At 50.0% G+C, this 22,610-nt stretch overlaps 1 protein-coding gene across 6 annotated transcripts in view; it reads left to right on the top strand.

The window, feature by feature from the left end:
- Nucleotides 1-3,418: 3,418 nt before the first annotated feature.
- The window catches only part of LOC127039399 (zinc finger protein 239-like), a 325,237-nt gene continuing 306,045 nt past the window's right edge, over nt 3,419-22,610 (top strand). For 4 of the 6 annotated variants that reach the window (XM_050933108.1, XM_050933107.1, XM_050933109.1 and 1 more), the window contains exon 1: nt 20,699-20,835. In XM_050933108.1, the coding sequence (XP_050789065.1) occupies nt 20,733-20,835 (103 nt within the window). In that variant the 5' untranslated portion in view covers nt 20,699-20,732. Of the gene's footprint in view, nt 3,524-7,398; nt 7,517-20,694; nt 20,836-22,610 lie in introns of those variants that run through there. The other 2 variants (XM_050933113.1, XM_050933114.1) reach the window with 2 other exon arrangements.

Here is a 22,610-nt window from a genome sequence, read left to right on the forward strand (position 1 = left end):
GGGTGTGAGTTACACCAGGACAGTCCAGTTTCACGCCCTCCCTTAGGTTGGGTGTGCTTGATGCACTGCAGACCGCATGTGGGAAGGTTTATGCAGCCCATACCCTTTCACCCCAGTACTCCTGGGTTTAAGCTGGGATTGGGTCTTTTCCCAGCCCTTTGGTTTGTGATTTGGGCTCCCTTGGTTAAGAGCCCCCATTCTGGGCTTTGCCAGCTCTGGCTTGGGCAGCCGCTTCCCACTTTGTGGCCCAGACACAACACCTTTGCCGTCCCCCCTTGCACTTTTCAGCTTTTACTGTTAGTCCCACCTCCTTGAGGCAGCCCAGCCCCTCTTCACCTGGGACACCTGTCCTTCCAGGTCTAGCTAAAGATGTACGTTATTAGTGTCTGCCAGGGCCAAGTTCTTCATTCTTTTAGCTTGTCTAGAGTCTTCCCAGGCCTAGGCATGGGGTCGGCATTAGACACTGTGATGGCTTTAAGCTTCTGATAGCCCCCATAAAACCAGATCATTCTGTCTCGCTTGGGGATCAGCCCCACGGGTGAGGCCACGGGCTGTAAAACGGCTGGATCCCATCTAAAGCCAGCATGTCCCTGACCTCTCTCTCCAGGTTCTGGGCTGCTTTCCCAGTGACTTTGAACGGGGAACACCTGATGGGGAGATTGTCTCCCACCTCAGGGAAGAGATCCCCCCGGAGGTCTTCCCCCTTTTTTATCCAATCCTCCCTCTTCAGGTTCAGGGGTCCCATCACTCTCCTCCCATCCAGCAGCTCGAAAGGGAAGAACCCTGTGGATTCCTGGGGCACCACCAGCTGTCTCCCGATTCCCCCCAGTTCTACTTCCCCTTGGGGAACCCATTTCTGGTACAGGAATCCCTTCTCCTGCAGGACTCTGTCCCTGCAGCCTTCCCCAAGGGGGTTTGCAGCGCTGTGCCCAGCAAGTTTTTTCAGCTTCTCCAAGGAGAGATCCTTCTGCAGCTCGGTCTTGGATTTAACAGCTGGGGCAGGGAGTGGGACCTGCTCCCTCTCACTGGCTGGACCTGGGGTCACAGCCCCCTTGAGCCCTGTCCCTGGTAGCTCCCTCCCTGCTGTGTAATTACTTCCCAGCAGCACGTCTGGACCAGGCAAACCTGTTTGGCAGCTGACCTGCCCTGCCCAGGTGTCCCCCCACTCAGATGGATCTCAGCTTCCCCCGTGCTCAGCGCTGCCCTTGCTGTCCCAGTGGGGGCAGGCAGGGAGCTCTCTGCTCTGGTCACAGCATCAGAGCCAGCGTGAGCCCCCTCTCCGGTGTGCAGGGGGCGGGGAGCATCTCTCCCTCCCACTCAGCCCCAGGGGCTGGTTATAGGTAGGCAGGTATTCTGAGCCCAGCAGCTCCTCCCCCCTGCCAGCCAGGTCATTTGCATTTTCACTGACCATTTTCGTCCTAGCCAATTGGTTTCCTGGATTTGAATTCAAACCCTCGGCCGTTACAGGAGAGGGGGCCTGGATCCTGTCCCATGGGAGACAGTCACCCCCAACAGGGCTCCAAGCCGATATCCTGGAGAACCCCAACTACCAGCCAGCCCAAACCCCTTCTGGGTTCTGCTCAGGGATCTGGGCCGTAGGCAGGGCGAGGGGCTTCACCCCAGGGATCTTTACCAGGTCCCACAGTCCCTTAGCATCTGGGGCTGCACCACCACAGTTCTCTTTGTTCCAGGGTTTTGCCCCTGCAGGCGTGTTTTTCCACTGACCCCTGGGCAGCCCCCTATGTCTCTCTGCTTCACCATTACCAGTCCATGCTGCTGCTGCTTTTTCTGCAGCTTTTTTTTGGGCTCTTGCTCTCTTTCACGGTCCTTTCGCTCTCTTGGACTCTGCTTCCATCCCATCCATCTTCAATTTTCTGATGGGGAACCTAATCGTGAAGACCCTCGTCTGATTGGGGACCAGACTCCCGGGGATGCCTGACTGATGCTCCAGCTGCTCTCAGATTCTCTCGTAGCCCCATCTGGGCCAGAATCTGCTCCTCAGAGCGGTCCTTTTTCTCCAACTGCACGATTAACTGTACCTTGGTGAATTTCCCATGCGTAACCCTTTCTTTGTGCACAGGATCACAAGGTCCTTCTTAAGGAGATGGTGATAGGCCATCACTTCACCGTTCCAAGTGGCTCAGGACTCACAGGCCTGTGTGCTCTTGGCTCCCCCATGGTTTCCGGGAAGAACCCCTGGTGTGCCAGCCCTTCTCGTGATTACCACCTCTTTGCCAGGGTTGAGCTGCAGACTCCTCCGCCCCTGGACTGCTCCTGCAATCCCCAGGGGAACCCTGCTACTGCAAAATCCTTCTCTCTCCCAGGGTTGAGTGGCAAGCTCCTCCGCCCCTGAGACTGCTCGCTGCAGTCCTCAGGGGGACCCCGTTATTCGAACAGTCCTTCTCGCTGGTCACACACTCCCAGAGGTTAACTGCCTCCTGAAACCATCCCTCTCTGAGCCTTCAGCACGCCTGGTCCTCATTATCCCTCCTTTGTTTTACTGCTCCCCAGTCACTTACTGCAAGTAGCGCCATTCACGGGTGCAGTACATCCCACCTCTGCCACCAGTTGTCACGGAGTCCCCCGGGCGTGCTCTGGGAACTCTTTCCTCACCACCAGTCAGGACTTTGGGGAGCCTCCTCTCTTGGAGAGACTTGTTCAGGGCAAGAAGCTCACACAGCTTCACCTCCTGGGTCTCTCCTTGGAGCATTCAGCATCCTCTGCCCCTCCGTGTGCTTCCCACGCGAGTCACCCAGCGGGCTCCTGGGGAAGCCACCGGGTTCTGGACCCCCACTTTGCAGTCAGAAGTGACTCTCAGCCAGCCCAGTAAAACAGAGGTTTATTTGATGACAGGAACAGGGTCTAAAACAGAGCTTGTAGATACAGCGAACCAGACCCCTTGGCTGGGTCCATTCTGGGGGGCAGTGAGCCAGGCCCCAGGTCTGCCCTCCACCCTTGACCCCAGCCAGCTCCAGACTAACAACCCCTCCCAGCCCCTCCTCTCTGTCCAGCCCGTTTCCCGGGCCAGGAGGTCACCTGATTCCTTTGTCTCCATACCTTCAGCCGGCACCTTTGCAGAGAAGGGGCCCAGGCCATCAGTTGCTAGGAGACAGTGTCAGGCATTTAGGTGCACTGGCCCTTTGCTCTGCCAGATACTTAAGAACTCCATGGGGACACTGAGGCACCAACACAGTACTCAGAGAAACCATTAAGAACTTTCCGGTTCGTCACAGAGACACAAAGGTTCTGTCTTCCTCCTGGCTGCTCTAGGCAAGGTGGGTGGGACTCTGTGAACATGTGCCTCCTGGAGCTTCTATTTCCCTGGTGCTGCTGTTCCGTGAATAGTGGTTGTGAGTGGGTCAGCAGGTCCTGAGTGTTGAACTCTTTCTTTTTCAGGATCCGGTGACTTTTCGAGGAGGTGGCTGTGTATTTCACTAGGGAGGAATGGGCTCTTCTGGACCCTGTTCAGAGAGCCCTCTACAGGGAAGTCATGCAGGAGAACTATGAGACGGTGACCTCGCTGGTAAGAGTCCTGTCCCCTGGTTTTTAGAAGCTGTGGGGTCTCTAAAGAACCTGAGCAGTAATAAACTTTATACCTTTATTTTCATCATCCAAGTTTGGACAAGTTTCTTTGTCCCCCTTTTTTTCCTATCTCCCATACACTAGCAGGCAGCAGGGAGGGAGGAGGTAATGAGAGTCGAGGAGGGAACACAAGAAGCTCCCAAGGCGCCAGGAGGTGGTGCTGGCTGCGAGTAATGGGAAGAAGCAGGGAGTGTGGAGGAAGGGCACCCAGGAAGTGGGCTGGGTGGGTCATTGGGAGGGAGGAGAGGTTTGGGGATCTAGAGCTGTGGGAGGATCCAGACCTTTAACCTGAATCCCTACCCAAACCTCAGGTAAATCCTAGACTCAGCATAACCACTCTCGCAAAGCCTCAACTTAATATAAGGCCCTGAACTGTAGCAAGCTTAGGCAACGTTTACTAAATAGTATCACTAAATCGACCACGGCTAGATCGATCTCAGCGTCAGTCCCGGCTGTAGTGTCGACCTGCCCTTAATAGCCCATTTCTTTATGCTCACCTCTTTGCCTCCACGAATGTTCCAAGCTAATAACAATACTCTGATCATGACATCTTACCTCTAGCAAGTATAAAATTGCCCAGAAGATGTGACACTAGCTCATAGATCTTGACCCTGCCCTGATTTTACGAAGAGTGAGAGTTTGGAGAGAGTCTTATCCCCCCTCTCCCCATCTACAGCAGCCACAAGCTGTCTTCCCTCTAGGCTCCTTGGATCTTTGAGCCTGTCCCTCCTGAGGTTGCGTAGCCCAGTTCTTGTTTCTTACTTTCTCCTTTTCCAGAAGAATTAGAGGCTGTTGCTCCTGAATGTTTAGCGTTTAATTGCCCAGCCTTCTCCTCACACTGCGGGAGTTTTATTCTTCCTCCCATTTCACCTGAGTCACTAGATTTCCTAATTCCCAAAATGTGCTTTTGCAATGTCACAGGTCGGGGTACCTAAGCCTTTGACCTGCCTCCATGGTCTGCTCAAGGAATGGCCCCTCAGGTATCAGACCTCTAGCCCCCCCTCTATGGATAGGGACCCACATGCCTCTCCTTTTTGACCAGTGTGTGGGGATTGCAGCTTGTCCTCCACTTTTTTGCTGGACTAACGTCCAGTTCCCTGTGCTTTGCTTTCTCTCCAGGGGCTGTGAACAGTGTGTCTGAGATAGAGGTGGGACTTTGGGTGATACTTGCATGATGCCAATACACACCTCAGTTTCCTGCTGTGTTTGGTATTGCTATGATTATAAAGAGCAGGAGACGTGAGGTGCTTTGTTACGTAGCTGTCATGGGTGATATGAATGGGTCATTTAGGACTCGCTGGGAGTAACCTACATCAGTCTAATACCCAACAGAGACAAGAGAATGACTGTCACCCAGGGCTTCCCAGAGGATTCAGGAGACCTGAGGTCTTCGATGGTGTGTTCCTCTTATCCGCTCTGACACCGCAGAGCATTTTCCTCGTGTCCCCTTACCAGCTGGAAGGAGGTTACTAGTGGAGTTCCTCAAGGATCAGTTTGGGACCAATCTTATTTAACCCTTTTATTACTGACCGTGGCACAAAAGTGGGAATGTGCTATAAAGTTTGCGGATGACACGAAGCTGGGGGGTATTGCTAACACGGAGAAGGACCAGGATATCATACAGGAAGATCTGGATGACCTTGTAAACTGGAGTAATAGTAATAGGATGAAATTTAATAGTGAAAAGTGCAAGGTCATGCACTTAGGGATTAATAATAAGAAGATTAGATACATTGGGGACGCATCAGTTGGAAGCAAGAGAGGAGGAGAAGGACCTTGGGGTATTGGTAGATCACAGGATGACTATGAGCCTCCAATGTGATATGGCCGTTAAAAAAGCTAATGCGGTTTTAGGATGCATCAGGTGAGGTATTTCTAGCAAAGATAAGAAGGTGTTAGTACCGTTATATAAGGCACTGGTGAGACCCCACCTGGAATACTGTGTGCAGTTCTGGTCTCCCATGTTTAAGAAGGATGAATTCAAACTGGAACAGGTTCAGAGACGGGCTACTAGAATGATCCGAGGAATGGAAAAACTGTCATATGAAAGGAGACTCAAAGAGCTTGGCTTGTTTCGTCTAGCCAAAAGAAGGCTGAGGGGATATGATTGCTCTTTATAAATATATCAGAGGGATTAACATTAGGGAGGGAGAGGAATTATTTAAGCTTAGTACCAATGTAGACACAAGAACAAATGGGTATAAACTGGACACTAGGAAGTTTAGACTTGAAATTAGACGAAGGTTTCTAACCATTAGAGGAGTGAAGTTCTGGAACAGCCTTCCAAGGGGAGTAGTGGGGGCAAAAGACATATCTGGCTTTAAGATTAAGCTTGATAAGTTTATGGAAGGGATGGTATGATGGGATAGCCTAATTTTGGCAATCAATCTTTGATTATCAGCAGATAAGTATGCCCAGTGGTCGATGATGGGATGTTGGATGGATTGGATCTGAGTTACTGCAGAGAATTCTTTCCTGAGTGCTGGCTGATGAGTCTTGCCCACATGCTCAGGGTTAGCTGATCGCCATATTTGGGGTCGGGAAGGAATTTTCCTCTGGGGCAGATTGGTAGAGGCCCTGGAGGTTTTTCGCCTTCCTCTGCAGCGTGAGGCATGGGTCACTTGCTGGGATTCTCTGCAGCTTGAGGTCTTCAAACACAATTTGAAGACTTCAATAACTCAGGCATAGGTTAGGGGTTTGTTATAGAAGTGGATGGATAGGGTTCTGTGGCCTGCTTTGTGCAGGGGGTTGGACTAGATGATCACATTGGTCCCTTCTGACCCTAGAATCTATGATCTATGAGCTCTGATGCTGCAGAGCATTTGCCCTGTTTCCACGTTCCTGTTCCCCCTCCTGTTTGACTCAGTTTATATAGTAATATTCTCAGCTATACCTTTGCTTAACCAATCATTGTACTGAAATTTAATTAACCAGTCCTAACACATTGAAACATAATTCTCTAACCAACTGTATCCCACTACCTAATTAACTTACACCTAGCAAAATTAATTATACAGCAGACAAAAACAATTAGAGAACCAGACTGATTAACATTGTAAAGCGGTGGCCATAAAGATAAAAGAATACAAAAATGAGAGTTTCACAACCACAAGCATTGAGTAGTGATTTCTTGCCAAACCAGGCTGCTATCAACTAAGTTTTCTTTAACCATCTTAAGATCTGTTTCTTTATCTGGTAGTGCTGGGCACTGTCAGGACAGGATCATCTTCCTAACAGCCCATAGCACCTTATTTCAGTGTGACTGGTTTGGGATGTGAGGATGTGACCCTTTGCTTCCCAGCTTATGGCTGCCCCTGCTGCTTAGCCAAAGGCCTTAGCCTAAGGACAAGGCCTCAGACTGTCACGGTAAGAGAAGGCCCTTACAAATACAGACAGTGATTTTGATTCTTTGTTTTCATACTCCTGTAAGTAGCTAAGTGATAAAATACCCCTAAGTTCTTATACTATAGGCTTTACAGGCAGGCCTGAATATCTCTATTCTAACAGTGGGTTCTGTCTCTTATCCCATTCTGTGCCTGTCTTGTGTATTTAGATTGTAAATTCTTCAGGGCATGGGCCATCTACTATTCTGTGTTTGTACTTGTCCTAGCACAATGGGGACCCACTGTTAGTTGCTCCTTAGCACTAATGTAATGATATGATTTTATAATCATAATAACTCTACTGCCTCTTTGAGCCAAGGAACTAGCCTTGGAATGTTACTGCTTAACAATGAGCTGGGGGTAAAACCATGACTATTCTTTGTGACAAGTATCCCACAAATTCTACTGACCTCCCTGGTTTTCTTTGCCTGCAGTAGGGTTTCCAGTTTCCAAACCTGATATGATCTCCCAGGTGGAACGAGGGGAAGAGCCGTGGGTCCCAGACCTCCAGGGCTCTGAGAAAGAAGTGCTTCCAAGAGCTGCTTGCACAGGTGAGGACTTGGTTAAACCAACTCAACAACTGTGTGGGAATGCAGGAAACATTTGGGATGCCTACAAAGACCCTGTGAGCTCTCCCAGTTCAGGATTGTTCCCTGAAGATGTGGAATCATTATGGCAGATGTCACTCATGGCTTCCCTCCTATTCTGACTGACAGCTGGCAGCAGGTCGCTCCGCGATCTCACTTTCCTCTGAGTGTTCTCGTGAGATGCAGACCAAAACTGATCCCTTCCTCTCTCCTCTGGGGAAGGTTTTGGGGAAAATCAGCTCCTGATAGGTTTGATCTCTCCCACACATATTTTGGATTGTTCATCCTTTTTCCATTCCTCTCTCTGAGATTTTTCTTTCTTTCCGGTGTAGGTAGTGACCTGTGTCTGGATTCTCTCTGTCTCCCATCAGGTGATGGGATGGTGAGTGAGAATGAGGAGGAGAAACCCCATCAGGAAGATGCTGAGCGAAGAGAAGCACATGGAATGTTATCAGGAAGATCCAAAGAGAATGTTTCCAGGAGTTGTGCACTCCCAGAAAAAACAGAAGCCTGTGAGACTCAGGGAGGCCAGAGGGAAACTTGAGTAGCCTCTCAGACCTTATAACAAGTGGCAGAATCAACTTGGAAGAGACACGCTACGGTGCCATGAGTGTGGGAAAGCTTCAATTGGAGCTCTACCCTTGTCAGACATCGCAGAATCCACACAGGAGAGACGCCTTATATGTCACTGAGTGTGGGAAAAGCTTCAGTCAGTGCTCACACCTTATCCGACATCCAGAATCCACAGGGAGAGACACCGTACACGTGCTCTGAGTGTGGGAAAAGCTTCAGTCGGAGCTCACACTTATCACACACACATCAGAGAATCCACACGGGAGAGAAGCCTACACATGTGCTGAGTGTGGAAAAAACTTTAGTTGGCGCTCAGACTTATCAACATCATGAGAATCACACGGAGAGAAGCCCTACACATCTCAGAGTGCGAGAAAGCTTCAGTCGGAGCTCACATCTTATCACACATCAGAGAATCCACACAGGAGAGAAGCCCTACACATGTTCTGAGTGTGGAAAAAACTTATAGTTGGCGCTCAGACCTTATCACATCAGAGAATCCACACGGGAGAGACGCCCTACACATGCTCAGAGTGCAGGAAAAGCTTCAGTCGGAGCTCACATCCTTATCACACATAGAATCCACACAGGAGGAAGCCCTCCAGCTCAGAGTGTGGGAAAAGCTTCAGTCAGCACTCACACCTTATCACGCATGAGAGAATCCACACAGGAGAGACGCCTTACACGTGCACTGAGTGTGGAAAAAACTTTAGTTGGCGCTCAGACCTTATCACACATCAGAGAATCCACACAGGAGAGAAGCCCTACACATGCTCAGAGTGCGGAAAAGCTTCAGTCAGAGCTCACTCCTTATCAGACATCAGAGAATCCACACGGGAGAGACGCCCTACACATGCTCAGAGTGCGGGAAAAGCTTCAGTCAGAGCTCACATCTTATCAGACATCAGAGAATCCACACAGGAGAGACGCCTTACACGTGCACTGAGTGTGGAAAAAGCTTTAGTCAGCGCTCAGACCTTATCAAACATCAGAGAATCCACACGGGAGAGACGCCCTACACATGCTCAGAGTGTGGGAAAGCTTCAGTCGGAGCTCACATCTTATCACACATCAGAGAATCCACACAGGAGAGAAGCCCTACACATGCTCAGAGTGTGGGGAAAAGCTTCAGTCGGAGCTCACATCTTATCACACATCAGAGAATCCACACAGGAGAGAAGCCCTACACATGCTCAGAGTGCGGGAAAAGCTTCAGTGGAGCTCACATCTTATCACACATCAGAGAATCCACACAAGGGAGATGCCCTACACATGCTCTGAGTGCGGGCAAAGCTTCAATCAGCGCTCAAGGCTCATTAGACATCAGAAAATGCACAGAAGAGAGAATTGTAATAAATCCCTTGACTAGTGTAGGCAAAAACGAATTTTTTTTAAAAATCACATTAGCTAATTCCCACATAGTGATTTTTGCATCGTCTTCACCGTGGTGTCTCAGCTCCACCAGATAAGATGCCGCCTTCTGCCTTTTGCAGCTCATCCTTCTTTGGGGTCAGTCCTATGATCTTTTCTATCAACTCCTTTCTTTTGAGTCATAGGAGTGTGTATCCCTCCAGCTAGGAATGTTCATGAGTTCCAAGTTGGGAGAGAGGTTTGATCCCAACAAGCTACACTGAGGCAAAAACTACCTGTGCCTTCCATCCACTAGGAATGTACATGGCGTTAGCTGCTCAAGTTAGTGATCTTGGTGTAAAAAGTTGTAGTGCAGATGCAGCCCAGGTGCAGTGGTTGGCATTAGCTTTCCCCTTGACCTGACCTAAACTCCATCACTTTTCCTAGTCTAAACTAACCCTGAGCATCATGGTTATCCTGTTCCCCCATTTCAAAGCAATTCTTAGTCATCGAGTTCTCCCTTGGGGAACAAATTGTTTCATTCCCAGTTGTTCTGATGTTGCTTCAGGTTGTGCTGGAGAGCAGATATTTTCATTATTATTTTCCGCACTTAAAATGTATTGAACTATAACAAAGAGCAGGAAGAGGGCAGGGATAGGGAAAAAAGTCATTTCCTCCTCTGTAACAACAGACATAGTTAGGGTAAGTCAGAGGGAGTCCCTTATTCCCCATCACTGTCCTCCTTCAATCCGTGCTAGAACCTCAGAATCCTTTTCCTTTCCCCAGTTGTGGGATGGGAGACTTCCAAAAGTGCTCCCTGTGCTATAGCACATCGCTAAGCTCAGAGAATAAACCCCAAATCTCCCCTGAGGTTTGCTTTTTGAATTCTGTATTTCCGATTGCTTCAAGCCTGGGCATTGTGATTATTAACCAGTTTCTCTAGCATTGTTCCTACCACTGTTTCTGTAACATTGTTTTTTATGGGACAGGGTTGTTATTCCTTTGACTAACCCCAACCTGGAAGGCCAGGGTGTCTGTTTTCTCTGGCCCCTCCCCACAGACAAATCTGACAGGGTTGAACCTGCCTGGAGCAAACAAAAAGCCCCACCGGTCACACACACGAAGCAGATAGACATACACAAGACACAGAAGAAACTGAATAAGTTGAGCTATCAACATTTCCACTTTCCCACAGCATGTTAGTTCTGAAGCTTGTTTTAATTTCTTTTTTTTTTCTTAGAACCATAACTGGGGAAAGAGAACACTGGAGTGAGTGGAATTACAGCAGGAAAGGTTAAGTCTCATGATTCGTCACTAACCAAAGGCTTTGTAAACAGAGCGATAATGTTACTGAATGGTCTGGCTAACCCTGCAGTTAGAAACAATCAGCTCTATGGGTGGTAAATTGACAGGCTTTGCTGCTGATCATGAAATAGCAGCTGTTGAAAGGTAATATGCTTCTATTTCAATGCCTCTGGAAGTACAGAAAACAGTGATCTGTGTTAATGACAAGTTGCCATTTCTCAGTGCCACAATTTCTATTGTGTGTGTACAGGAAGGTTTGAATGTGTAGCAGGTAGTTTGATAAAGCTTAGCTATTTTATGTATGTAACAGACTCCTGGCCACCTCCAGCAGAGGTTTCAGTCACGTACTATGGCAACTTACTGAATGTCACGCAAATTAGTCCATTCCTCCCCATAGTCAGTCTCTGATGGAATGTTAGAATGAGGCAGAGAACTGGGAAAGTATCGCAGTAGGAATACATTAAAAAGTGGGATTAATCAGAGCTGGGATGCAGACAGAGCCTGTTCTACAGCTGGTGAAGTGCTAGGGACACACTCCCACTAGTGCAGGCTCTGAAATAATGGCAGAAGCAGATCGAAGAGAATGAGCTCATGTGCGAGCTATGGGCAGCTGCCCTGTCAGTGCACCACTCACCTGGCAGGTGTTACACAAAACGCAGCACTTCCCCTCTGGAAGAGAAACACCTCTCCCTTCTGCCATCACTTCATTATACTGTCCATGAGGCTGTTTGTCCTGCAGGACTTTGATCTCTTTGAGTGGTCCATGGTGAATCATAAAAGAGCAGGAGTCATCCCAATGGAAATCTCTTCACTTCTTTCTTAGTGTTACCTTCTTAGCCCTGGCTTTGGAGATGACATTAGCCTTCTCCTGTCTTGATTTTAGGTAGGATTTTGATCACCTTCTGGGGCTTGGCAGCTTACAACTTTTGAGGGCTTTTCTCTGCCTTTTTGGTCCCTGCTGCAGTCAGTACATGCTAGACATGGGCATGGTGACTTTCCTGAGGATCTTGACAGCTTTAGCCAGCTTCTTGGGGGCTATTTTCCTGCTCACAGCCACTGTCATCTTCTCATGCCTTGTTCTGGAGGCCCAGCTGCTGGTTGAATGGGAAGGAGCCAAAGTGCTGGTGACTTTATCCTGCACCAAGTTGCCTTTGCTCATCAGACTCCTGAACTCCAACTGGATGTGGCTCTTGTTCTTCTGCACAGCACAGCCATGGAGAAGAGGGATCTGCAAATGTACATTCCTATGATCCTTTGTTTAATGGATGAAAACATAAACTCTACACTTAGAGGATTGGAACTGCTTTCAGCTGATGGTCAGTTTGCTAGGTTTTTATGCATTTGGACAGTGAAATGTTGAGTGTTTACATTCATTTCAAGCATCCCCGTATAGTGGAGCTCCTGAACATAATGGAGAATGGAAATGAAAATGTTTTCCCTTTTTTCAAAATAAAAATAAGAAAATAAGAGGCTTATTAGAGGGCACTTGGATTTGAAGCAAGGACCCCTTGATCTTCAGTCAAACACTCTACCACTGAGCTTTACCCCAATGAGAGCAGATACTTTCCCCATTGTAACTGAAGCACATCAGTGATTCCAATAGCAGGGGGAGGTTCTCTCTGGGGTACAGAGATATTTCAGGGAGCTGGTGGCTCCTTTCTTTCCTCACTCTGGATTAAACTCAGTTTTTTATTCCATGGTACATGTTTTATGGAATAACAACAGCAGCTTGAAGAAAGAGGAGAGTAACTATCTCATTCTCAGCGCTGCTGAAGGTGGCCACGTCCCCTCTGTCTGACCATTGCCATTGCAGGAGAGAAGGTTTCAATGGAATTGAATGCCCTGGCTCAAACTAGAGACACAGAAAGGTTTTGCTGTTCGTTGAACAGCAAAGAAAATTGTGTCGGTATGGGAAACTGAGGAGGGACATGAAATGCCCACAGGGTGGCGCAATGCCCTAATCCAGACCTGCACAACTTGTAAAGTGGCAAGGGCCACATTACTCTAAAGTAAACAGCTGAGGGCCAAAACCGCCTTTGCCTGTGATGAGTGGCTCATATTGCAGTCTGCCCCAGTGAATAAGGGCTAGATGGAGACTGGGCAGTAGCTAAGACTGAGGTGAAGTGGGGATAGTGAGTGGAGGTTCCCCTGGGAGGGGAGACCCATAACTGTAGGGGTACTGCCAGGGGGTACTGCCAGGTTAAAAGGGGCACCGGGGTCCTGGGAGGGACAGGGAGCCAGCTGCAGTAAGGCAGATCACCGGCCTGCGGTGGGCGCTCTGATGTCTGGAGAGCTAATTACCAAGATGATCAGCAGGAGGTGCCGCCACGTGAGTCTGCCTCTGCTTACATTGGGGAAGAATGAACATGGTTTTTGTGAAGGAAAATCATGCCTCACAAATCTACTATAATTCTTTGAGAGAGTCAACAAGCATGTGGATAAAGGTGATCCCGTGGATGTAATATACTTAGATTTTCAGAAAACCTTTGACAAGGTCTCTCCTCAAAGGCTCTGAAGCAAAATGGGATAAGATGGAAGGTTCTCTCTGGGATAGGTATGTTTCAAAGGCAAGAAAGAAAGGGTCTGATTTATAGAATGGAGAGGTAAATAGTGGCGTCCCCCTGGGGTCTGTGCTAGGTCCAGCACTGTTCAACATACTCCTAAGTGATCTGGAAAAAGTGGTAAAAACAGTGAGATGGAAATATTTGCAGATGATACAAACCAACTCAAGTTAGTTACATCAAAAGAGAGTGCAAAGTGTGACAAAGGGATCTCACCAAACTCTGTGACTGGGCAGCAAAAAGGCAGATGAAATTCAATGTGGATAAATGCAAAGTAATGCACATGGGAAAACATGATCCCAACTCTACATCTAAACTGATGGGGTCTAAATTTTGCTCTTACAACTTAAGAAAGAGATCTTGGAGTCACTGTGGATACTTCTCTGAAAACATCTACTCAATGTGCATCGGCAGTCAAAAAAGCGAGCAAAATATTGGGAAGTCATTAGGAAAGGGATGGCTAGCAAGACAGAAATATAATATTGCCTGTCTATGAATCTATGGTATGCCCACATCTTGAATATTGGAGCTGGTCCCCCATCTCAAAGAGATATATCGGAATTGGGAAAGGTACGGAAAAGAGCAACCAAAATAATTAGGAATCTTGAACAGTTTCCGTGTGAGGTGAGATTAATAAAACTGAGGGGAGTTTTCAGCTTGGAAAAGAGATGACTAAGGGGGGACGAGGATAGAGATCTATAAAATGATGACAAGTTTGGAGAAAGTAAATAAGGAAGTATCAGAGGGGTAGCTGTGTTAGTCTGGATCTGTAAGGAAGTGTTATTTACTCCTCATAACACAAGAACTAACGGTCACCCGATGAAATGAATAGACAGCAGGTTTAAAACAAACCAAAGAAAGTATTTCTTCACCCAACACACAGTCAACCTAGGAAAACTTTGCCAGAGGATGCTGTGAGGGCCAAGACTATAACACCAAAGAACTAGATAAGTTGATGGAGGAGAGGTCCATCATTGGCTATCAGCCAGGATGGGCAGGAATACAAAACCATGTTCTTGAAGTGTCCCTAACCTCTGTTTGCCGGAAGCTGGGAATGGGTGACGGGATGGATTGCTTGATGAGTCCCTGTTCTGTCGATTCCCTCGCGGGCACCTGGCATTGGCCACTGTGGGAGGATAGGATTCTAGAATGGCTGGACCATTGGTCTGATCCAGTGTGGCTGTTCTTATGACCAATAGAGGGCAGTCCCCACCAGCAATATTTATATTCGGTGCACTGAAAGGGCTAACTTTCCAAAGGTGACCAAAATGATTAGTGAAAGTGTTTTGGAGAAAAACACTTAACAGAACAATGTAAGTGAAAATTGGAAGTTGTTGTTTAAGGAGCTTGTTTGATGAGGCATAAGCCACGTTGCATAATTAGCTGAGCTTGCAATGGCCTTCCACTCAACTCGCTGCCATTTCTCCATCTGCAAATGTACCCATTTTAAAATCTAGATCCAATCAATTACAACACGTCAGGGAAGATTCTAGGCATCAATGATCTGATCATTGGGTTGATGGAGGTAAACAAGACATTCCCATAAGGCTCCCTCCCTCCCTCTTCCCAAGAGCCATCCTCATCCTCTCTGCCCTTTCTGCTCCACATCCTCTGCAAACTTTCGAAGACAGATGCCTGGTGATGGCCTTTGCTCGTGGGGATGTCGCCTAGTGGTCAGGGTTTTGGTCCCGTGGGACGGGAGGGTGCAGCAGATGGCAGGGGAGCCCAGGGCTTCCCATGGGCTCTGACCCAGGCCACTCTGAGGGCAACACTTCCTACCACCCTGATATTGTCCAAAGTTTGCAGGTTATCACAGGAAGCTCTGACGGGTGTCAGCTCACTGCTTGGCACCTCTTCTCAGCTGGGCATGTCATGGCAGCTTTCTCCTTCTTGGGGCGGCAGCTGTCTCAGTTACGCTGACAGATCCGGGTTGGTGACTTGTCAGTGGGTGGAGTCGAAGTGGGAACTCAGGAGCTTAGCTCTACAGCATGAACTAAAAGCCACCTGGCTGCTAGCTAAGACTGTAGAAAAGACTCGTTTTCTCTCTCCCTCTACATCCCAAGAAATTTCCCACCTACAAGGCAGGTGATGACACTGAGGCCTTCTTAGAAAATTTTGAAAGAGTCTGTCTTGGGTACAGCTTCCCTGAAGACCAGTACATGGTAGAATTGAGGCCACAGCTCAGTGGACCTTTAGCAGAGGTAGCAGCTGAAATGCCTAAGGAGAAAATGAACAACTATAAACTTTTTCAAACCAAGGCCAGATACAGAATGGGAATAACCCGGATCATGCCCGTTGGCGTTTCAGAACTCAAAAGTGGAAACCAGATGTGTCATTTCCCAAACACGCCTACTACGTTGGGAAAAATTATGAGGCCTCGATATCAGGAAACAATGTTAAATCCATAGACAAACTGCACCTCCTCATACAAATGGAGCAGTTCTTGGATGGTGTTCCTGAGGACATAACACGGTACATACAAGATGGAAAACCCAAAAATCTCACCGAGGCGGGGGAGATTGGAGCCAGATGGATGGAAATGGCAGAAAGCAAGAAAGCTACTGTCAAGGGGAACGAATACCCCAGGGGGCACACCGACCATAAACCCTACAACCGAGGGCAACCAAAGACCCCACCTACAACCCAAGGAAAGCCACAGACACTCTATTCTCCCACCTCACCAGTCTCCAGTAACTCACCTCGACTCAGTGACCAGTCAGCTGGAAGATGCCTTAAGTGTAATGAACTGGGACATATCAAGGCCAACTGCCCAAAGAACACCAACCGAGTGCAAGTCATTACACCACCATCACACCAAAGATCCCCAGGCCCAGATGCCTCTCAAATACCCTTGGAGCGAAGGGAAATTTTGAGAGTGGACGGAAAGAAGGTGACTGCTTGGAGAGACACGGGGGCACAAGTGTCAGCTATCCACCAATCCTTCGTAGACCCCAAATTCATCAACCCAAAGGCCCAAGTGACAATTTACCCCTTCATGTCACAAGCTGTAGACTTGCCTACAGCTGAACTGCCTGTCCAGTACAAAGCTGGTCAGGAAAGTGGACCTTTGCAGTCTATGACAATTATTCCATCCCCATGCTACTGGGGGAAGACTTGGCCAACCAGGTGAAGAGGACCAAGAGAGTGGGAATGGTTACATGTAGCCAAACCAGGCAAGCTTCCAGACCCATTCCTGTTCCTGAGCCATCCACAAACGCCCCGTCGGTGTTACCAGAGACCCAGACAGGGTAGTGGACCCGGATTCCATGCCAACCACTGAAACAGCCACAGCACCTCCAATCCCAGGCCCGGAACTGGAACAGCAACCAGCACCAGCAATTGCAACCACAGCTTCAAACTCAATGCCAGAGGGCACCAGTGAGCCAGAACTGGCAGAAGCAACAGACAACCATTCCCAAAAGGCTCAGCGAGAGCCTGAAATACCCTCAGGTGCACCAGCGGAGAGCGGTTCACCAGCAAGGGAAACAACCCCATTACCTACATCGCTTCCAGAGGGACCAAGTCCAAGTCCCCAGCCTCAAGTGAACAGTTCCAGACTGAGCAGGAAGCAGATGACAGCCTTCAGAAAGCTTGGACGGCGGCACAGAACACCCCACCGCCTCTCAGCTCTTCTCACCGATCCCAGTTTGTTATAGACCAAGGACTTTTATACAAGGAGATTCTTTCTGGTGGACACCGGCAAGAATGGCAGCCGCAAAAACAGTTGGTGGTTCCAACTAAGTACCGGGGGAAGCTCTTAAGCTTAGCCCATGATCATCCCAGTGGCCATGCTGGGGTGAACAGAACCAAGACAGATGGGGAAGTCCTTCCACTGGGAGGCGATGGGCAAGGATGTTGCCAAGTATGTCTGGTCTTGTGAGGTATGCCAAAGAGTGGGAAAACCCCAAGACCAGGTCAAGGCCCCTCTCCAGCCACTCTCCATAATTGAGGTCCCATTTCAGCGAGTAGCTGTGAATATTCTGGGTCCTTTCCCAAAAAAGACACCCAGAGGAAAGCAGTACTTACTGACTTTCGTGGACTTTGCTACCCGATGGCCGGAAGCAGTAGCTCTAGTCAACACCAGGGCTAACGCTGTGTGTCAGACCCTAACAGACATTTTTGCCAAGGTAGGTTGGCCCTCTGACATCCTTACAGATTCAGGATCTAATTTCCTGGCAGGGACCATGCAAAAACTGTGGGAAACTCATGGGGTGAACCACTTGGTTGCCACCCCGTACCACCATCAAACCAATGGCCTGGTGGAAAGGTTTAATGAAACTTTGGGGGCCATGATACGTAAATTCATCAACGAACACTCCAATAATTGGGACCTAGTGTTGCAGCAGTTGCTGTTTGCCTACAGGGCTGTACCACATCCCAGTTTAGGGTTTTCACCATTTGAACTTGTGTATGGCCACGAGGTTAAAGTGCCATTACAGTTGGTGAAGCAGCAATGGGAGGGGTTTACACCTCCAGGAACTAACATTCTGGACTTTGTAAGCAACCTACAAAGCACCCTCCGACACTCTTTAGCCCTTGCTAAAGAAAACCTAAAGGATACTCAGGAAGAGCAAAAGGCCTGGTATGACAAACATACCAGAGAGCGTTCCTTCAAGGTAGGAGACCAGGTTATGGTCTTGAAGGTGCAACAGGCCCATAAGATAGAATTATCATGGGAAGGGCCATTCACGGTCCAGGAGCGCCTAGGAACTGTGAACTACCTCATAGCATTTCCCAATTCCTCACTAAAGCCCAGAGTGTACCATGTTAATTCTCTCAAGCCTTTCTATTCCAGAGACTTACAGGTTTGTCAGTTTACAGTCCAGGGAGATGATGCTGAGTGGCCTGAAGGAGTCTACTACGAAGGGAAAAAAGACGGTGGCGTGGAAGAGGTGAACCTCTCAACCACCCTGGAACGTCTGCAGCGGCGACAAATCAAGGAGCTGTGCACTAGCTTTGCCCCATTTTTCTCAGCCACCCCAGGATGGACTGAACGGGCATACCATTCCATTGACACAGGTAATGCTCACCCAATTAGAACCTCACCCTACCGGGTGTTCCTCACGCCCAAGCTACTATAGAACGGGAGATCCAGAACATGCTACAGATGGGTATAATCCGCTCATCTACCAGTGCATGTGCATCTCCAGTGGTTCTGGTACCCAAACCAGATGGGGAAATACGCTTTTGCGTGGACTACCGTAAGCTAAATGCGGTAACTCGTCTGGACAACTATAATGCCACGCACCGATTGGATCTATTGGAGCTATTTGAGAAGTTGGGACGTGCCCAGTTCATCTCTACAATAGACTTAACCAAGGGGTACTGGCAAGTACCACTAGATGAACCTGCCAAGGAAAGGTCAGCATTCGTCACCCATGCGGGGGTGTATGAATTCAATGTCCTTCCTTTCGGGCTTCGAAATGCACCCGCCACCTTCCAGAGGCTGGTAGATGGTCTACTAGCAGGACTGGGAGAATATGCCGTTGCCTACCTCGATGATGTGGCCATTTTTTCAGACTCCTGGCCCGAACACCTACTACACTGGAAAAAAGGTCTTTGAGTGCATCAGGCAGGCCGGACTAACTGTTAAGGTCAAAAAGTGTCAAATAGGCCAAAACAGAATAACTTACCTGGGACACCAGGTGGGTCGAGGAACCATAAACCCCCTACTGGCCAAGGTGGATGCTATCCAAAAGTGGCCTGTCCCAAAGTCAAAGAAACAGGTTCAATCCTTCTTAGGCTTGGCCGGGTACTACAGGCGATTTGTACCACACTACAGCCAAATCGCTGCTCCACTGACCGACCTGACCAAAAAGACCCAGCCAAATGCAGTTAAGTGGACTGATGAGTGTCAAAAGGCCTTTACCCAACTTAAGGCAATGCTCATGTCTCACCCTGTGCTAATGGCCCCGGACTTTGACAAGCCATTCCTAGTAACCACAGATGCATCTGAGTGTGGTATTGGAGCAATTCTCATGCAGGAAGCAACGGATCACAACTTCCATCCTGTCATGTTTCTCAGCAAGAAACTGTCTGAGAGGGAAAGTCACTGGTCAGTCAGTGAAAAGGAATGCTATGCCATTGTGTACGCCCTGGAGAAGCTACGCCCATATGTTTGGGGACGGCGGTTCCAGCTACAAACTGACCATGCTGCACAAAAGTGGCTTCATACTGCCAAGGGGAACAACAAGAAACTTCTTCGTTGGAGTTTAGCTCTCCAAGATTTTGATTTTGAAATTCAGCACATCTCAGGAGCTTCTAACAAAGTAGCTGATGCTCTCTCCCGTGAGAGTTTCCCAGAATCCAGTAGTTAAAAAGTGTTCTTAAAATGTATAAATCTGTTAGTTATATACTTAGTGGTATATATAAAGGTGCATGTGTTGTATTAATCTGTTTATTTTAAAGGTTCTAGGAGGAAATTGCTGCCAGTGAGGTTCCCCACTGTCTGCAATTTGGAGGGCGTCATAAACAGATAGCTAAGGGTTAATATCTCTTTCACCTGGAAAGAAGTAACCTGAAACACCTGAGGGTTCAGCACTGGAAGTCTGGTCAGTTTTCCCAGCACTCTATTTCCTGTTTCACAAATTAGGGAATTTTCTCCCTCAACACCCAAGTGTTTGTTCTGAGGATCTAGGCCCATGTTAACAAGTCCCAGCAGGTTTGTCACACTCTGTCCCCCTCCCTTTCCTCACCCAGGGTATTCCCTGCCCCCTCCAGCCCTAACTCCCCACAAGTTGCCACCTCTTCAGTATTTCCTGCCCCTCCCCTCCAGCAGGAACCCACCAGCAACCCCCCAGTACCCCCGACCTGAGCTGTGCCACTGCAGCCGGAGAAGCCCCCCTTTCCCCCGGCCGGGCCGGGAGGCATTAATGCCTTCCTGTGCCCTGCAACCCTCCCCCGCTCCCAGCTGCTCCAGCCCCTTCCTGTGCCCTGCAACCCCCCCCCCCAGCCTGCAGCTGACACCCTCTGCTGAGCCGGGCACTGCAAGGGGGGGTCCTGCTACACCAGCCCCTGCCCCTGCTTTTCCCCTGGGGAGCCCCAGCGCCTCTCCTGCCCCTCGGCCCCAGCTCTGCCACTCCCTGGGAAAAGGGGGGGTCTGAGAGGCACCGGCTGGGGGAGGGGCCGGGGCCGGGGGAAAGGATGAGCTGTGAGGGGAGGGTCAGGCTGGACCCAGGGACCTCCCTTCCCTGGGCGGGAGAGAGCGGAAGCACCCCCGGGGCAAGCTGGGAGATGTAGTTCCTGACTCTTCCTGGACCGGAAGTGACGGGTGAGAGAGAAGAAGCCGAGTTGCAAGCGCACGCGGGTCGCTCCGGCTCTGCCTGGCTCGCGCGGGGCTGTTGGAGCCTCTCCGGGGCCGGAGAAGAGTTTGTGCCATTGGGGCTCTGGGCATGCGCAGATCGGGCGGGAGGAGAGTCCCGCACGCGCAGAGGCCGCGTCACCCGCTGCTGGTGCCTGGGGCCGGGACCGGGCGGAGCAGGAGAGTTTGTGCCAGTGAGACCCGTTAACCCCCCCACGCCCGGCCTGGGCCCTGCCCCGCTGGAGCTGCCCTGGGGCCGCCAAGGGCTCTGCCCACCCCGCTGCGGAGCTGCAGCCTCTGGGTCCCTGAGTGAGCCCCGGGGGGGGCCAGGCGGTGACTCTGCCCCAGTGTCCGGGGGGGGACCCGGCATCTCGCAGCACCGGGATCTGCTCCCAGGGGGGGCAGCGCCCACGCGGGGCTCGGAGCTGCTGTCCCCGCAGGAGCCCAACGCCCCCCAGACCCGGCCAGGCTCTGCCCTGGGGCCCCATGGGGGGTGGCGGGGGGAGGGGCCCGGCCCCACTGGGGTCCCTGCGTGGGACCGGGCGGGGGCTGGGGGTGAGACCAGGCTGGGGGGCTGGGAAAGGGGCGGGTGGGAAATGTCTGTGCAGCCCGGACATGGCCAGGGGGGGAGAAGAGCAGGTGACCCCCGAGGAGCGTGGAGAGAAAGGGGGAGGCTGAGATCCCCTCGGATTTACCGCTGCCCCCCCGTGGGGACCCCCCCCTCCCGTCCTGCCCGCTTTCTCCCTAGAGAGCAACGAGCAGCACCCAGGGTGACCCCCCTCCCCCCAAACCCCTGAGAAGTTCCCTGTTCCCCCCCCCCATTGTGCTTCATTTTCTCTCCATTTTACCAGTGTCTAGCTCTCACTGTGGCTGCTGAGGGGTTGAGGGGTATCTGGGATCCCTGGCCAGGGACTCTGCGGACTGGGTGCCAGGAAATATCTGGTGGGCCCCTGGCTGGGTTTGTGGGGGTGTCTGGGGACCCTGGTTGGGGGGTCTGGGCTCTGGGTACTGGGGGGTGTCTGGGGGCCATTACTAACCCTGATCCTTCTCCCTGATCAGTTTGTACCAGAATCCTAGCTCCAAGCACTGCCAGGCAGTCCCCGGCCAGGCCCAGTTACTGTGATAACTTTCTATCCACTTGTCAAACACTGTGAGGTGAAATCACTGATTTTTCTTTTCTCCTCTCTTGAAAACTGCAGGAACTTCCAGTTCCATTGGGAATATTCATTCCCTCCCCCCCAGCCCTTATCCTAGATCTGGGGGCGAGGGAGGTGGGAAGGGGGTCAGCACTGCCACACAATGGTCTCTTCCACAGCATTTTAGACTCATTTCTGAACTCTGGTTTCATTGAGACCAGTTTTATGCATCCGAAGCAGTGAGTTTTAGCTCATGAAAGCTCATGCTAAAATAAATTTGTTAATCTCTAAGGTGCCACAAATATTCCTGTTCTTTTTGCAGATACAGACTAACACGGCTGCTACTCTGAACATTGAGACCAATGTTAATCCAGAGTCACTGTATGGAAAGACGAGTGACTCAAGAAGGACAGTGGGGCAAATGGGATCAGCAATTCTCCCTGTGAGGAGGGGCGCTCATTAGCTGCTCTCCCCGGAGAGCTAAAGGAGGGAAGCTGCTTAGATGCTCTGTCCCTCTCTGCTCAGGATATTGGGGTTCAGCTTCTTGGGTCAGACACTGAAGCCTCCATTGTGATCTGGGAGACCAGGCTTGGCAGCTGCTGCTACCCCAGTGGGGTTCTGTGCTGGCAAGTGACCTTAGTTCAAGCTTCTTTTCTGTCCAGCCCAGGGGATGACTTTCTCCAGCTCGTACTAGCCCCTTGTGGGAGACCTGGGCCCTGTTAATACCAATTCTACCACAGACTCCAGGTAACTGAAAGACTTCAGGAAAGTGCTGGGGTCTGGCAAGAAAGTGACTCTGCACAAACAGCCCTTCCTCATTTCTACTCCCATTA

The sequence above is a fragment of the Gopherus flavomarginatus genome, chromosome 23 (genome assembly GCF_025201925.1).
Source record: "Gopherus flavomarginatus isolate rGopFla2 chromosome 23, rGopFla2.mat.asm, whole genome shotgun sequence".
Classification (NCBI taxonomy): Eukaryota; Metazoa; Chordata; order Testudines; family Testudinidae; genus Gopherus; species Gopherus flavomarginatus.